At 37.0% G+C, this 18,510-nt stretch overlaps 1 protein-coding gene across 1 annotated transcript in view; it reads left to right on the forward strand.

The window, feature by feature from the left end:
* Nucleotides 1-18,510, forward strand: part of LOC138403294 (G protein-coupled receptor 88-like) — a 90,620-nt gene that overhangs the window by 37,676 nt on the left and 34,434 nt on the right. Inside the window, exon 2 of the mRNA XM_069503225.1 lies at nucleotides 11,582-11,831. Coding sequence (XP_069359326.1) covers nucleotides 11,697-11,831 — 135 coding nt within the window. The 5' untranslated portion in view covers nucleotides 11,582-11,696. The remainder of the gene's footprint in view (nucleotides 1-11,581; nucleotides 11,832-18,510) is intronic.

The raw sequence follows: 18,510 nt of genomic DNA on the forward strand, positions 1-18,510 counted from the left end.
TGCCCATTGTCACTTCAGCTTGCTAATCCTATGAGCTATGTCGGTGACTTTTGTACAACTTGTAATTGTAATGGAGTTTTAATCTGGAGTCCTACACACTACACCCAAGCACACGACTTTTCGGTTTTGCGGTAACTTGGCACAGATGAGATCGTTCGAAAAGTATTCTTTTGACTTTTGAATAAAAGGCTCTTGTACCTCACGTAACCTTTTTGTGTAGAGAAATTCTTAAACCTTTGACTTCTACCTGCAACTTATAAATGAAATAGTAGTGTACGCAAAACTTTACCACCGCTCGTCGGCACGTACGAAAGGCATTAACATTAAACTTATGTACAAGCATTGCCTTTTTAAAGCGTTTTATTCTTGTAGTAGACGACATGCCTCGGCCTTACAGGGGTGATCTAAAGCTTAATGGCATTTGCGGCTTGCGCTGCGCAGCGCGACGCGACGCGGCGTCATGTGGCGCGGCAAATATAAAATGTAGTCGTACATTATGCATTTTTGTATGGAGCAAAGTGCACTTGAACGACGCGGCAGGAAACTACGTACAAATGCGATTCGACCTTTGCGGCCCTTATAGGATCACTTCGTTGTAAGTCTGTCAAGATCCGTCAAGAGAATCAAATCAGAGGGTACAATAATTCCCTTTGACCTAGAATCATGTTTGGCAGGTCTGGCTTATAATACAAGTAGGTACATATTATCTAAACGTAAGAATCCTTAATCCTTAAATAATTATTTCTTGTACGGACTACAGAACCCTTCGTGTGCGAGTCCGACTTGCACTTGACTGGTTTTTTAACCGACTTCAAAAAAAGGAGGAGGTTCTCAATTCGTCGGAATCTTTTTTTTTTTTTTTTTTTTTTTTTTTATGTATGTTCCCCGATTACTCGAAAACGCCTGGACCGATTTTGAAAAATTTTTTTTTGTTTGAAAGGGTATACTTCAAAGTTGGTCCCATTTCAATTTGGTGAAGATCTGATGAACATCTTCGAAGATAGATACTGGAACTCCTCAACGGATAAGAGTAAATTGCTCGCGATCAGTGTAATAGCTTAGTAAACAGTAGATTTTTAAGCAGTCATAGCATAATTCCATGGGGCCACTAAAAATTGTGAAATAAAAATTTTTACAAAAAAAATAAAAACCGACTTCGTTACACAAACACTAAAAATTGAAAATAATTTAATTTATTACCGAATATATTCTGTATACAAGAGTTAATATAGTTCCATAATAATATTTTTTGGGGTCGGTGCCAATGAGGTGCCATTGTGGAGTCCCATAAAAATATGAAGTCTAGACGATTCGCGCAGCTAAAGCTAATTGGCACCGGCACCAAAAAGTATTATTATGGAACTATATTAACTCTTGTATACAGAATATATTCGGTAATAAATTAAATTATTTTTCAATTTTTAGTGTTTGTGTAACGAAGTCGGTTTTTATTTTTTTTGTAAAAATTTTTTAAGTTCCGTGTAAAAAGGTTATAAGGTTATGAATTGTGATGATCGATCTTCCCCAAAATACACATAGTCAACGTCTATAAATGTTTATGTAGGTACACTTCGATGGCTCTTTATTGCAAGGTCAAAGAAAATAACCAATATTGCCGTGACATCTATTGACGATAAGTGCTCTACATAATGGGCAACTTGGGGCTTGAGAGTTATCATTCTAAAAGTGTTCTTATCGTTTGACTTTGATTTTAAGTGCCGCTTTTACAGTTTCATTTGTTGAAATAAGTTTATAACCACTAATTGAAATGCGGATTTTCAGAGAAGTATCTTACTATCTCTAGCGCTTTCCCTAGGAACTTATAGCTTCATTCTAATTTTGATTATTAACCAATCGAACTTAATAAAATTCATTAGACATGTTCTAAGACCTGTCTGACTGTGATCAGATTTCCGAAAAATCTGTTGTTTCATAGTTCAAAGCTCGAAGATTTTCATGAAAATCTTGGACTCGGTGTAACATGTAAAAATAAAAATATCTATATTGTATTATACAAACATATAATTAGTAATTAATAAACTATGTCTAATGTTAAATATTAACTAAAAGATACTAATCTAAAAGTGAACATCTTAAAAATTTACTTAAACAATGAAACTAAAACTAAAACCTTAAAAAATATAATATTATAACTAAAATATATTATTAAAAGGAGTATAAAAAATAAAATGTAAAAGTAAAATAATAGTAACATCAGGACATCCATACTAAATGCAAAAGTGTGTCTGTCTGTCTGCTAGCTTTTCACAGCCCAACAGTTTAACCGATTTTGATGAAATTTGGTAGGTATAGAGTTAGCTTACATCCCGGGGAAGGACATGGCTACTTTTTATCCCGGAAAATCAAAGAGTTCCCACGGGATTCTTAAAGGCCCATCCGTTTAACCGATTTAGATGAAATTTGGGACAGAAGTAGCTTGCCTCCCGGAAATTGACATAGGCAACTTTTTATCCCAGAAAATAAAGAGTTCCCACGGGATTTTTAGCAACCTAAATCCACGCAGACGAAGGTGCGGGCATCATCATCATCAGTAACAAATAAAACAAAACTAAATTTGTATGGAAGCACTGAGCAGCGCGCTAGGATCACATTAGGTAGGTACTCATGTGCTAGGGCTACCTACTTCTTTACGAATAAATTAATAAAAAAAAAGATAATAATAATATTTAGTGCCGCTTTTTATCTTAACCTTGTCTCTTGACTTAAATTTATTGCTGAAAAGTTAAATCCCAAAAGTAATGTGGGTTAAATAAAAATAAGATCACTTTATTCTTGAGTTGATAGTAAATTATAAGAGAATGAAAAGAAAATGAGGGTTCGTAATACTTTTTATGTTTAAATGGTCTTTGTGATTGAAATGTTCTACCCGTAGGCAGTCTTCGCGAATTGTTTGGGAAAATCTTACGTTTGTTAATCCAGGTTTAAGCACTGCACATTTTTTTTAAAGATAACATCATCATCATCATCACGATCAACGTATCGCTGGCCCACTACTGAAAACAGGTCTCTTTTCAGAATGAAAAGAGTTTAGGCCATAGTCCACCACGCTGGCCGAGTGCAGATTGGTAATATTCACATACCTTTGAAAACAATAATATAAAGAACTCACAGGCATGTAGATATCCTCACGATGTTTTTCTTCACCGTTAAAGCAAGTAAAATCAGCGCGCCCAGGATCGAAGCCCTGACTGCCCTCCCGGATAGAAGGCGGACGTTTTAACCACTAGCCTATCACGGCTCTTACTATAGAAAAAAACCCATTTTAAACATAACTAAGGCTGACATACATAAATGTAAAAGCCTGTTAATAAAAGATTAAAAAAAACCATAACTAATTACCCCCCCCCCCCCCCCCCCCCCGTTATCACTCATCGGGTTAGCACGGGAGCTGTGCCGGTGTGCGGGGCGTACCCACCCCGATTGCCATCTCGATCTGTCGCCGCGTAATCCTATATAGCACATATAGGATTACGCGTCGACAGCGAGTTAGCTATCAAAATATTTTTCAATAGCTTTATTTATAACGCCTAGGTATATTTATAGCCGGTTCTTAGCCAATAAAAGATTCTAAAATTAAACCCCCAATTTGTATTCCTGTACAAAACAAGTGGAGCGCCATATCAAAGACAGGCACTTAGGCGTAATCAAATTTAAAATCCCCCGATATAGGTAAACGAATTAAATATTTCCAAGGAAAATCCTGTCGAGGTGTGTAGGATTTCTCTTCTCGCAATGTTTTCCATAACCGAAGGCAAGGCAAATTCATTTAAATAGGATGTATAAATGTAGGTACGCACTTGTATGTTAAACGCGTTTTAGCGCATACATATTGAGGTTGACTGCATTAAGAAAATTGAGAAGATGTAATCTGTTTGTGAACATTAAAGTTGCACGATTACTCTAAATTATTATGCACATAGGTAGCTTTAGAACTTATATACCTACTTAGTCTGTTATAACTTATTTATGTTCGTAGAAACGGATAGCGTCTAAAGCCGGCGCTTCACGCTTGTGGCAAATAACAGACAGCAAGCATCGGCAATCACCACAGATGGCTTGCCTGCAAATCGGAACGCTCCAAACTCCAAAGCGTTGGCAAGCATATGCAAACACCCATCCACACGCTTGCTCTGTTTGCTGTTTGTCACAAGCATGTGAGATTTTATGATTGATAGGAGTACGGACGATTTTAGTTGGAACCTCAGACTAAGAATCAAGGAGACTTGGCATCACAATAATAATACCTTGTTAGAGCAAGCTAGGTGTATAGAAAGCTCTGAAGAGTGAAAAAGACAAAAATACAGTTTTTTGTCTTTGTCATAGTTTAGCTTTTTTACCGTGCAACTTTAAACCTCTGTGATAGTAATTTATTGCGAATATTACGAGTTTTTATTTAGTTTTCTGTTTTGAAGGTGTGTAGAAGCCTTGTATGGTGCATTGCTGTGTGATCGGCTGTAAAAGTTGTGGCGAATGCAAATTATGAAACACTAGCTTATGCTCGCGACTTCGTCCGCGTGGACTACAAAATTTCAAACCCCTATTTCACCACCTTAGGAGTTGAATTTTCAAAAATCCTTTCTTAGCGGATGCCTACGTCATAATAGCTATCTGCATGCCAAATTTCAGCCCGATCCGTCCAGTAGTTTGATCTGTGCGTTCATAGATCAGTCAGTCAGTCAGTCAGTCAGTCAGTCAGTCACCTTTTCCATTTATATATATATATAGAATAGATAACCTTTCATACGTAAGTATGATTTCTTTTGTTGTTTGTCCCTTTCGAGTATACGCGTCTGATAAGTCTCCTTGATTCTTAGTCTGAGGTTAGAACATAATTGTTACTATGAAGCGCCCCATCTAGTGAATTCTAGTGGAACATGTGTCTCGTTGCTATGAGGTCAATAACCAATAGATGCCTTATCTAATACAGAACATTGTTTAATCTGTAGAGCTCATTTAGGAACATCGTGACGCGGAATAATAGCGTATCAAGTTTATATTTTGCCCCATTTCACGATCGGTTGTCTCGGGGAAATAATGAAGGAAGTTGCCATAAATTTTATGGACCCGTATCTTCACCATTACTTTATTATGGAACTCAACTCATTAAATTTATTACCTACTCTTCTGTCATATTTGTGTTTATCTGATTAGGTATCTTTAGTTCAAGAATTCATTATCATATTAGTACGCGACTAGTATTCTAAATGTCTGGTCTGGTCTGGCCTAGCTAGTTACCACCCTAACGGCAAAGCCGTGCCGCCAAGCGATTTAGCGCTGGTACGATGCCGTGTAGAAACTAAAGGGGTGTGGGTTTAATAATAACTGCCATACCACTTTCGGGTTAGACCGCTTCCATCTTAGACTGCATCATCACTTACCACCAGGTGAGATTGAAATCAAGGGCTGACTTGTATCTGAATTAAAAAAAGTACTATAGGTACATTATGGCACATTATTGTATTAGAAGTGTGTAAAGCTATAATAAGTAGGTTCTCACCTACATTTTGATGAATAACTGAGGTAGGTATTATTTATTTAAAGTTAACAGAATACGTTTGTATAGGATAATTAATTTTCGCCTTGAGCTGCTGAGAATTTGAGATGCTTTTTCAGTATTTACTTACGGTTATTCAAGATAACCATAAATAATAATAATAATAATAAATAATTTTTATTTCAGGCAATGAAAATACAACCCATAACAATATACACAGTATGAAGCGGATTAAATTAATATTAGAATTGATTAGAATATAATATAAATGTAAAAAAAATGGAGCTAACAATTTAAAAAACTAATCTAAGTAAAGGTGTTATTGTCGCACCGATGCAGGTTGGACCAATGTTTTGTAAAAGGATTACTAAGATCCTCTACAACAGCACACAAGATAGCGTTTGTACTGTGTGTCAGTCTTTTCCAGAAGGATGCCGTCCTTGCTCGGAGTATGGCGAAGAAGTCAGGGACTCTCGCAGCAGCAAACATACCTTTAGCACTGCAGAAACGCGGGTGCTTCATTAGGATGCGGAAGGCGTTGTTATATTGTACCCTAAGTGCATTATAGCTGCGCTTGGTAAACTTTGTCCACAGCTGACATGTGTAGAAACATTGACAAAAAGCTTTAAATAACGTCACCTTCACATCATCAGAGCAACGAGCGAATCTGCGCGCTATCATGTTAGCCCGTACCGAAAGAGCCCTGCGCTCCCTCTCCATATCTCTGTCATCTTTTATGTCTTCTGATAAAATATGGCCCAAATATTTAAAGCTCTTGACAACCCGAACCGACGACCCATTCAGATATACCGGCGGAACGGTCTCCGGACCCTTGCCCGCTTTGAAGACGAGCATTTCAGTTTTTGCTACATTATATTTGAGAGCATGTTCTGTGGCAAACTGCTCACAAATATTGAGCAGTTTCCTAAGTCCATTTATTGAGGGGCTGAGGAGCACCATGTCATCAGCGTAGCTCAAATTGTTAACACAGATGTTACCAATATGGCAACCGACTTTGGTACTTCTCAGCCTCCCGATAAGGTCATTGATATAAAGGTTAAATAGGTCCGAAGACGTTAGCCCTCCTTGACGAACGCCACACTCTAGTCTGTATTCACTAGAGAGTGCATCGCCCCATTTTACGTAGTTAGTTTGGTTCTCGTACCAAAATCTCCACAGATTCATTAATTCTTTTGGTACGTGTCTATCTATATATAAGTTTACGCCATAGTATTTTGTAATTAACGAGGTCAAATGCCCGGCTTAAATCTAGAAAACATGCATATACTGAAGTATCTCTATTAACTATAGCTAAAGTTAAATAAAGCTACTAATTCGACGTCATTATCACGATACTGTTATTTTGGGAGTCGGACTTATATGCGACAAGTCGAGATGGCAATCGGGGTATGAGTATGGTGCCGGGGACGCCCCGCACACCCGCACGTGACCCGCGCTATCCTGCATCGGGTTTATTCGGGCATTTTTCTTTAGAGTGATTTCACAGATTTTTTTTACGCAAAGTGATTTTTTAATTTTTTACACTGACATATTTTGTTAACAAATGATCAAGGCCAATAGCGCTGCGATGCGACTGTGAAGCTGATATCTAAGGTGAAATTAAAGCGATACTAAAAAGCATCTTATGATACTTCGACCCTTGTTTTATCGACTCTCGTGTAAAACGGGCTGCCATCGAATCGATTGTGGGTTCTTTGTGCAATTACCTTTTGAGTCGTTGCGTAACGAGGCCGTAGTCGACGTTTTTCCTAATTAGTAGCAAGCCCTCTTTCTAGGAAGGTGTCAACTGACGCTTCTTGTTACAAGAAGTTACGTGTTTTTTCCACATTAGATATAGTTTCTAGGATGTTGCGGGCCATGGCACATTATATGTAGGTAGGTTGATAGAGTCCTTTTATTCCTTCGTGGAACTTACGGCTGCAGCCACAGAAATACCTACTAATAGTAAGGCATTAGAACTGCTGTGCGTACCACTTCAAACTATACAGAATGCATGACGCCGCCTTACTACACATTTGTATTAAGTTGTATAGAAGCAGGCGTTACTTTGCGGAAGTCCATGATATAGGTACAATGAACCAAAAGCTTAATTTGCTATAATCCGCTGAAACAGGTAGAATCTGTATGGTGCAACTTGCAGCATGCAAAATGCACCGCCCGCCCTCCCACTGCTAAACATGCAGGAAGAAGCAGCCACCAAGCAAGCAATACGCACCACCACCATGTAGCACCACACAAATCCCAAACACACTCGACGCACGTTTCGCCCCGACACCGGAGCATCCTCAGGAGATATAGACCTTACAATTCACAATTGCAAAACATTTTGCACATTTGCATTTTCAATTTTTCATTTCAATCATAGACAAAGATATTAATTTATAGAACTTTAATTCTACCTACATAATTTCATTGATTTTAATTCGTTAATATTCAAATAAACTAAGCTATGTTTGTTTTAGCGCGCTACGAAATAGTACGAATAAACTCCTCTTAAGTTTTACGGTGCTTAAATCTACTACTTTATTTTATAGGAAAAATTCAGGAAAAAAATCATCAAGAAAAATAAGTTAAAATTGAACGGAAACATTGTCGCGACTGATAACGTAAAACGCTTGCAAAATCGATTTCCTTCAAAACGTCGTCGAACTGAAGTTGAGTTTGAAAAGAAAGCAAGATCTTGATTGAATTTACTCTCTTTATTGCTATTGCCACTGCTACCGAGAAGTCGTATCAGAAAGTACAAACACATTAAATTTTATCATAGTATAGGTATGGAAAAATAAAATTTATTATGAACAAGTTAAACTAATAAAAAGCTTTTATTAAAAATACTTGGTCTCCGACTTAGTTGTTATAAAAACTGAACCTTTAAGGCATAAACAGTATTCCCGACCTCATAAATAATGTTATGAATGTATTTTTATGCAATAACATTACGTTTTTCATTTCAGCTCTGTTTCTGCAATGCGTTCGAGGTTCCAGATAAAGTGAAGAGATCGTAACAGAGCTTTTAACTTCTGATTAAAAGAACTTTTCTTTTATTTAAATGTATCAAAGCGGTTGACACCGGATGGTTCATAGAGGTAGAAATATGGGACACACACCGTAAAATACAGTGTTACAAAACACTATTTTTCCGGTTTCAGTGCTTTTGCTTAGCTTAAATTGATTCTTCGCTCGGCAAAAATATAAAATGCTCTTTATTATGAATGCGGTGATCGATACTCCTAAATTACTAAGTAGGTATTTATAGAAAAGTATCAAAAGTTTCGTGTTTGAAGGCCGTTGTGTTTGTCATAGTATATAAGGTATTTAATGTCATTCGATTTAGGTATTTATCGAAATGCTATAGAGCCTCGCATTTTGCAGACATGATAATAATCGTGACATCATGGTCTAGAGCGGAGAGCTTTCTGCATGACAACTTGTTCATAAAATTCAAGGACATGTCTGTTTATGCCAATAAGTGCCATTGGTATAGAAGCATACAAGGACTATCGATAGCGGCAATGCTCAACTCAATAATGTTGAACAAATGCTGTGCAAATAGGTAATAGCTTGGAAATAGGTACCTACTACACTATCCTACTGTATGTATTTCAGCATTTACCAAAATCAAACCTGGTTTTATTCTTGTTTCAATCGGATTAAAAGTAAGACCAATTAACGTCGAGTTTAAATATTAAATCTATCTGTAATCTGCCGATAAGGAAGTTTCCCCTCGATATAAAATATCCCATTATTTTGTCCTTATATAGGTGTAGGTACAATGTGTTTTTAGGGTTCCGTACCTCAAAAGGAAAAACGGAACCCTTATAGGATCACTTTGTTGTCTGTCTGTCTGTCTGTCCGTCTGTCTGTCAAGAACCCTACAGGGTACTTCCCGTTAACCTAGAATCATGAAATTTGGCAGGTAGGTAGATCTTATAGCTGATATTTGGGGAAAAATCTGAAAACCGTGAATTTAGGGTTAGATCACACAAAAAAAAAAAATTGTGGTCATGAACTAATAATTAGTATTTTCAATTTTCTAAGTAAGATAACTATATCAAATGCCGTATCATATGAAAGGTCTTCACCTGTGCATTTTAAAACAGATTTTTTTTCATTTTTATATATCATAGTTTTTGAATTATCCTGCAAAATGTCAAAAAAATACGACTGTAGTACGGAACCCTCATTGCGCGAGTCTGACTCACACTTGGCTGGTTTTTTTTAACTGGGACAGCATGGGGAAATCTAAAACCAAAAGAGGTACAAAAAACTGTCTTTGGAAACACTACAGGTGTTCTGAATACGTGCATAACAATTATGGCAAGGTGAGATGTCATATTGAACATTTATTTAACTATTACTGTTATAAGGTTAACCTACCAATTATTTACAAATTGTATCAAAAACATTTACTTAAATTTGACCATTTTCTGCTGTCCCGATTTTTTTCCGAAAAAAAAAATTTTAGCCAATTTCATTGATTTTTATGGACAACTGAAATTTGACAAAAAAATTGACTATGGCAAAATTATTTTCACAAAACAAGAGCTGAAGGTTCTAAAGACAGTTTTCCTGTAACTACCTCCTTCCCATACTGTCCCAGTTAAAAAAACACACTGTACTTATATAGGTAGATAGTGTTTCAGCTTTGTGAAAATTTCGTTTGAAATCATTTGTATTGGTAGCTGGTGTAAAGTGACAAAAAAAACATGTTTCACTCAAAATACGAGCCGACAGGTTGACAAAGCTTGTTCCGAACATTTGTCGAGAGATGAGTTTTGAATTTGGTACCATGAGACATGAGATATTAATTAGCTTCCAGTTTCGGGGCATTGTATTATAGGGAAAATTGTGCCACTCCGTGGCCCAGTTTAGCGTATATTTAAGCAAACTACACAAGTCCCTTGCCAAATAGACCACTGGATTCCAGTGGCGTACTAAAAGTGGGCCGGAGGCTCTGATCTAGGGGCCTCCAAAACTTGAAGACGTTGAACATTGAAATCCCAAATATATTAACTAGGTAAAAAAGATAGCCAGTTAGAATTTGGAGGCCGCTAACAAGGAGGTTCAAAATATGATTTTTTTAATAAATTTCATAAGATCTTTATGTAGAACTAGCTGATGCCCACGATTGTTTGATTTTCCGGGATAAAAAGTAGCATATGTGTTAATCCAGGGTATAATCTATCTCCATTCCAAATTTCATTCAAATCCGTTTTTGCGTGATTGAGTAACAAACATCCACACTTTCACATTTATAATATTAAGTAGTAGGATTAAAGAAATTATTCGCGATCGTTTCGCTCGCGTTTAGGGTCCATGATTTAATAATAATAATTACTATCCCAGGTTAAAAAAATATAACAGAGGTAATGGGGCCTCATTTGTGACACCGCGCCTCCCCAGATCTCCGAGGGCTTAGACCGCTGCTATAGTTAGAATAATAATTATTCTTAATAGCCCCAACATTTTTTCTATTAGGTCTATACTAATATCTACCTACGTTCTTTCATCAAGTGTTAGGCATACATATTTTTTTCGCAGGTAACTTCATATTCAAATGCATATTTTTACTGATTTTGTAAGTTAAGTAGGTAGTTGTTTAACGCACAGGATTCACGCGATAATTGTTTTTCAATTGAGTTATGCAGACATAAATGAATAATTCAAAATCTGAAGAGGTTTTCATCAGTGTCTAGACATCTTTATATCCAGTCCTGCTTAACGAGAGCATCTATGCATGTATCATGTCTAGAGGTGGATTATACTATGCAGATTTTGTACTGCTATTAAGTATACCTACCTTTACTAGCAGGGTCTCCACTTAACGCGGCAGCCTCGCTATCACAAGGCTTCCTTTTGTCCAGACGTAATGTCGCCCCCTGCCGTGACTGAGTAATGGGCTATTGCCTCGGTCGGTGTGCGTTAACACCGGCCGCAATGCCTTTTTTACTCTTCCTCGCTTAGTGTGGACCCAGCTGTAGTCTTTACAAAAAAAAAAGTATGTATAAAGGATACCTAAATTTAAAGAAATTTTCTTATTTCCAGATTCCAAGCCCTCGAAATGCGATGGAACGCGGCAGCAGCAGTAAGATGAAGGGATTGCACCAATCGCCATGGTGTAGCTAGAAGGCGTTAGACAAGGACATAGATAGCCAGTGCCATGGAGATGAACGGGACGGAAGCTCGAGGCGAGGAGGCGGTGACGCTCGCTTTGAGTGTGGCCGTCACCGTCATCTCCGCCATAGGGTTACTGCTCAACGCTTACATACTGTTCATCATTGTTATTACTAAACAGGTACCGTACCATTGTCATCATTAATATCAATTTCTTAACGGTAACTTATTTTAATACTTTTGGTTATATCGGATTCTAGATACTAAAATCTGAAAGCCTGACGACGCGGACGGTTCAATTTCAAACCCCAGACTTATTGCTTACATGGCACTATTGTCGTAACTAGTTACTATAAACATAACTTTTACATTTATTGAAGAGTCTTGGGAAAACAAATATTAACTTTAAAAAACACATAGCACAGACATAAAGTTCAGCTATTGGCGCAGTCGCAAGGTAGGTAAGGATGACAATAGCAAACATTCATGTACCATCTTCTTGTTTACCAGCAAGCGACCCAATGTGTACCTAACACACTCTCTTATTCGAAGGTAAACTCTGCCTTGTTCAATTCATCCATACTTCCATCCATACTAATATTATAAGTGCGGACGTGTATCTGTTTGTCTGCTAGCTGTTCACGGCCCAACAGTAACTGTTCGGCTTTTGTTATCCCGGAAAATTAAAGAGTTCCACAGGATTTTTTAAAAACCTACATCCACGCGGACATCATCTAGTAAGTTATATTTTCCAAAATTTGGTAAATTGAGGGCCTTAGGTATTATTAATCTAATAATAAATGAAATAAATGAAATCATTAGCAGATTTCATTTATTTCATTTATTATGAATTTATTTCATATATAAATGAAACCATGTTACTTAATAATACTCGTAGGTACTTAATAAATTGATCAAGCGGTCTTTGCTTAGAGGACTAATGGTAAACATCTTAAATCTTTGGTTCAGCCAGCCGCTACTTTAATATTCTGGCTGTACTTAATTGTGATTCGTCTTTGTAGCCTCTAAATCCATCGCCCACTCAGTTTTCATGCACTATTCACAATTAACACGGCTTTTGAAATTCAGTGAACATAATATTATTTCGAAATACTTGCTCTTGCAATTTATTGTGAGAGTTTATGTGGTCTGATCTTTTGACTGCCTTGATAGGCGGCTTATTTTGTTTATTCACCCTAAAACAACCACCCTGGGGTGTATGATAAATAATTAGATGGGTTATCTACTTTGGGAGGTCCAAATTTGGCTTTTTGGTTTCCTCTGTGCCTCAGAGAGAGAACGTTTCGTTGTTGGACCCGGTTATCCCACTTAATATTATAATGTGAAAGTGTGGATGTTTGGATGTTTGTTACTCAATCACGCAAAAACTACTGGACGGATTTGGCTGAAATTTGGAATGGAGATAGATTAAGTATACCCTGGATTAACACATAGGCTATTTTTTCGGAGAGCATGTAAAGCTGTTGGTGTTGCGCCTGATCCCTCTCTGGTCGTGTCGGATTGCTGTATCATCAGATTATGAAAGTGAGGGAATATAGACTGCATCTTTGTTTGCGGCTTGCGTACACACTTGTGCACTGTAATTTCCCGCGAAGACGTTCCTGTCACGCGCTTTAGTTTAACGTTATTCATAATTGTGGTATTATGGACTAACGTCATACAGTTTTTTATAAAACGTACACGGTTATGCGCGCATTCATTGTGAAGTGTGAAGTCCTGCAGTCACTCTTTGCTGTTTTCTCGCTTTATATCTGTCTAAACCAGTATTCATAATTTTCTTTAAGATCCGTATTATCAGAGTGGGCGAAGGGTTCATAGAGTACAAAGGAGAGTGAATCAGAATATTATAGTAGGCAAAGCAAAATAAAAGATCTCAGGTATTTCCTTATCTAATGTTCATGCTCTTTACTATGCAAAGGCAAGTTGATTATATTGAAGTAAAATATAAAACATCATGAAAAGTAAATTAGTTACAGTTTTTAGGGTTTCGTGTCAAAATAGCAAAGAATAATCCTTATAGTGAAGCTCCTCCTAAATCATAGCTGTTTATTTCAGTAACTACCTATTAATAATGTCGTTTAGAACAGCAGGTATATAATTGCTTGCCAAAGAGTTCAAAAATATAACTGGGCCGAAATGGTAGGCACATACCTACCTAATATTGATATGGATGGATATTCAATTCAACGAAATAATTAATCACTACCCTTATTAAAAATGCGAAAGTGCGTTTATTAGTTGGTTTGATGGTTTGATGGTTTGTTGTTTTGTTGGTGTGTTGGCTTGTTGGTTTCTTGGTTTGTGCTTCAACCATGTCGCAACGGAGCAACAGATTGACGTGATTTTTTTGCATAAGTATAGTTAAAGACCTGAACGCCTAACATGCGCACCGCGAGAAAATTTTGTCTACGCATTTACTCGTCTTATTTGTATGCAAAAACACGAGATAATGCGTAGACAAAATTTTCTCGCGGTGCGCATGTTAGACCAACTGGAGAGTGGCATAGGCTACTTTTTATCCCGGAAAATGAAAGATTTTCCACGAAATTTATAAAAACGCGCGGACGAAGTCGCGGGCATCATCTAGTTGAAAATATCTTTTGTTTGTTTAAACTGATTAGGTATGAAAACTGACTAGTAATTTTAGCTTACAGTACTTACGTACTTGATACCCTCTCCATACATTTTAGCCCACATAAAAATACACCAATATTTTTGTTAAAAATTGAAAGTGAAAAGAATTTTCTGTCGTATCTCGGCCATCTAAGCTGCCATCTTCACCTGCAATCTTTGGGCACTTAACTGTTCGACGTTCTCATAACCACTTTCATTTTTACAATAGAATCCTCGCGCAAAATCTTTAGACATGTATTTAAGCTAACAAAGTAACTTCTTAGTTCGTAGAAAAAGTAAGAAAGAAATTTTAGAAACCCTTATAGATATTAAATATTTGAGTTTCTTCTTTACTTGTTTTTGGCTACTTATTATCAATTTCAGCATTAATAACATTCAGGCGACTTACCTAATATTTTCTGAATCGTACTTATCTTAAAGAATTACAGTTTGAGTGATTTACACCCAATCGTGCAACACTCACACTGTAACTCGTTAGGAATCTATAGATTTTTTCCCATCGATCCCTTCACACCCACAGTAGTGTCCATGGGGATTCTAATGGAAAAAAGGGTAGCAACTAGTAACAGTGTGACTCGATAGGAGAAAAATCGATTAGTCGCACTTCCCAACGAGACACACTGTGACACAATTGGATGATGATGGCTGTGACCTATAAACTATGCATTTAAAAAACCCAATAAGGCTCGTAGATTCAAGTATCCCTTTCCATATTCAGGTAACTCTGAGTTTTATGTACCTACCTCTAAGTAGTTATACAATTTATTTTATTTTTCTTACCAAAAAATTTGTAACAATCAGAAGAAAAAACTTAAAAAGTGGACTCGGGAGCCTTCTCTCTATAAGAGATCTCTACCGGCGACACTCAAAGTAGTAAAGAAAGAAAGGTCTGGTCAATACAACAAATATAGAAGGTGGGACTTATTAAAATGTTTATATATCTAAATATTACTTTACTTATGTATGAAAACTCGATTTTATCAAAAACCTGCCCATAATTTCCTAAAGTAAAATGCGTGTTACTACAAAATCGAAAATACTAAACAACTGAAATACAATTTAAACTTCTTGAATAAACAATGAGTTGTATGTAGCTACGTGATATATGTATGTCTAATACACCAACCATTCTGTTCCAAAGCTAAACAACTGGAATACAAATCCAATGGAATTATTAATGACGTAGACGTGATCCAAGTTCTGTATGTGGTCACTGATCAACCTACTAGTTGTAATATCGAGTTAACTTTCCACCAGTATATAGGATCGTACCTAACCACACACTGCTCATGTATTCTCATACATATTTGATTGGTTACCTGTTCTAATATGGGACGATTACCTTAACCTTTGCGGTCTAGTACATTTTTAACTACGAATTGAATGTTGAAGTATACCGTCCCACGTGCCTCTGAGGCCAAGTAAAGCCTTTTCTTTGATCTTTTCCTTGTTACAAGATCACCCAATGCTTTTTTTCCATTGAACTTGTTAACGTATTTTTTCATATAGGTATACTAGCTTACGCTCGCGACTTCGTCCGCATGGACTACATCATCATCATCATCAACCGATAGACGTCCACTGCTGGACATAGGTTTCTTGTAGGGACTTCCACACGCCACGGTCTTGCGCCTCCTGAATCCAGCGGCTCCCTGCGACTCGTCTGATGTCGTCCGTCCACCTAGTGGGTGCGGGTGGTGCGAGGTCGCCATTCCAGCATCTTGGGACCCCAACGTCTATCAGTTTTACGAACTATGTGCCCTGCCCATTGCCATTTCAGCTTCACAACCCGTTGAGCTATGTCGGTAACTCTAGTTCTCCTACGGATCTCCTCATTTCTGATTTGATCACGTAGAGAACACAACACGCGTGGACTACACAAATTCCAAAGCTCTATTTCACCCCTTTAGGAGTTGAATTTTCATAAATCCTTTCGTAGCGGATGCCTACGTCATAATAGCTATCTGCATGCCAAATTTCAACCCGATCCGTCCAGTAGTTTGAGCTTTGCGTTGATAGATCAGTCAGTCAGTCACCTTTTTCTTTTATATACTCAAACTACTAGGTAGTCAAACATAATGTGCGAGAAATAACTAGCACCTCTAGAGAACTTACCTATACCCGACTATTCCCTATGCACATGTATGGATAGCACCAGTTTCAGCTGTGATGAGTTTTTTACTTATACCTATAAGCTTACCCTCCAGACTGAGAGTATATTATATAAAGATTTCACCTAGAATATTTTCTAGAGATCGTTTGAGCTGATATGCAAATTCTTTTCATCGGAGCTTAGATGGTATTAAGCTGCGATGAGTGATCCGTAGCTCTCTGGTAGCGCTTAGGGACATTTTGGTCCCTAAATGTAAACAGGCAAGAATTCTGACCCATTCTAAATTCTAAAACAATTTATCATTAGACGTAGTTTATTTATTCATTAGTTGAAATAACTTTACTTTGCAAACATAAATTCAGCAGTTTTTTCTCAAAAATACTTTTCATAAACCCTTTTCGCGCGCTTGATTTCGGTGAAAATCATCGTGCCTCTCAACTTTCTCATACAATGTCAAGTGAAAAGCAAACATGCGCTGCCAATTTCGGTCGAGCGTCCTGCGTCACCTTAAGTTCAGATATGTAACGCTGTAACCTTGTAGGTACCTCATAAGGTTGCGAGGTCCTTTCCCAGTTGGTTTAGTAAACATTTACTTGTATTAATCTTTAAATACATAAAAGGAAAAGATGACTGACTGACTGACTGACTGATAATAATAAAAAAGTAGAACCTACTTATGTATCACGATTTTCAAAAAATCGAAGCCGGGTCAGCTAGTTTAGAATAAGAATATTATGTTCACGTAGTGAATCTTTGATTATGATTATTGATTCTGTCTAAACAAATACATAAAACTAAATTGATTTCAATTTCGGAATAAACTATTTAACTAATTTATTCGTTGTTTGCGTTACGATGCGTTCGACTCAGAACGCTAGAACTAACAAACAAAACATACTAAATAATATCAAAGGCCGCAAATGCATTGTGTTATTTTAATGGTTGTAAACTTCGCTTGCACGCAATTTCAATTGAATTCATGAATTTAAATTGACATTAATCCCATCCTTTCATCAATGGTCTAGAATAACTTACAAGACTCACGCCGATCATGTCCGAGAAGAGAAGCTTTAAAGCTTTAAAGATAGAAGATAGTCTCTCGCTGATAATTTCAAAATGAGTGAGTGTGCGTGAGAAGGCATTTTTGATATCGACCGAGTCCAATCCGAGTGCAAATGATGCAATTTACAAAATTATGATGACAACGCTTCAGTTGCGTTATTTGACGCTGCATAGTGGCCGCTATTCTCCATTGCGGCATAATTGAAGGATAAATCAACAAACAAATACTTTCGCATTTTTAATGTGAGTGATTATCATATCGACCATTGTCTAAAACCTGCATCAATCATTATTACAATCTCAATTGTTCTGATTGGCTGAATTTGTGCGATTCTTGTTGCAACAATGAGCAACAATGCATTGTGGCCAATAGTGAGCGAGCATTAACCAATCAGAGATGATTGCGATCGTGACATTGTAGCTGTCAAACAACCGCGGTAGGGCCACTGTTCAAACTCTTCAAATGAACCTCTACAGCAATGTAGGACGTAGGTAATTCTTTTAAAAAGACTGAAACAATTTTATGTTTTACAGTGATGCCGATATCGTCGCCGGAACGTTAATTACTAGGAAAAAATTGGATGTTCACCTTCCATAATATAATTTGAACGAGAAAATAAAACTACCTACACCGATTGCCACCTGCGGCAGATATTCTGTTATATTACAATTTATTCCATCCTTAATTGAGAATGATAGATTCTCGTACTTGCTTATTCAAATTAAGTAGAAATACCTATACCTATGTGAAATTGTAATACTAAATTTTTAGTTAAAGCTTAGCTCAAATTGAGGTAAATTCAGGCGGGATATCCGACACACATTAATTTAACAATTTCAATCGTTACATGCACGGAGTAAAAAATACTATACCATAGAAAAAACTGAGTTTAACTTGATAGAAATAAGAAGTCTCGCCGCCCGCCGCCACTCCCCTAAGTCGGTGTGTCTTGAACCTGTAGCCTGTAGATAAGCTTGTCACCACAAATTAATACAATTTTCGTGCAAACTAAAGGCTTTATTTACCAAG

The sequence above is a fragment of the Maniola hyperantus genome, chromosome 15 (genome assembly GCF_902806685.2).
Source record: "Maniola hyperantus chromosome 15, iAphHyp1.2, whole genome shotgun sequence".
Classification (NCBI taxonomy): domain Eukaryota; kingdom Metazoa; phylum Arthropoda; class Insecta; order Lepidoptera; family Nymphalidae; genus Maniola; species Maniola hyperantus.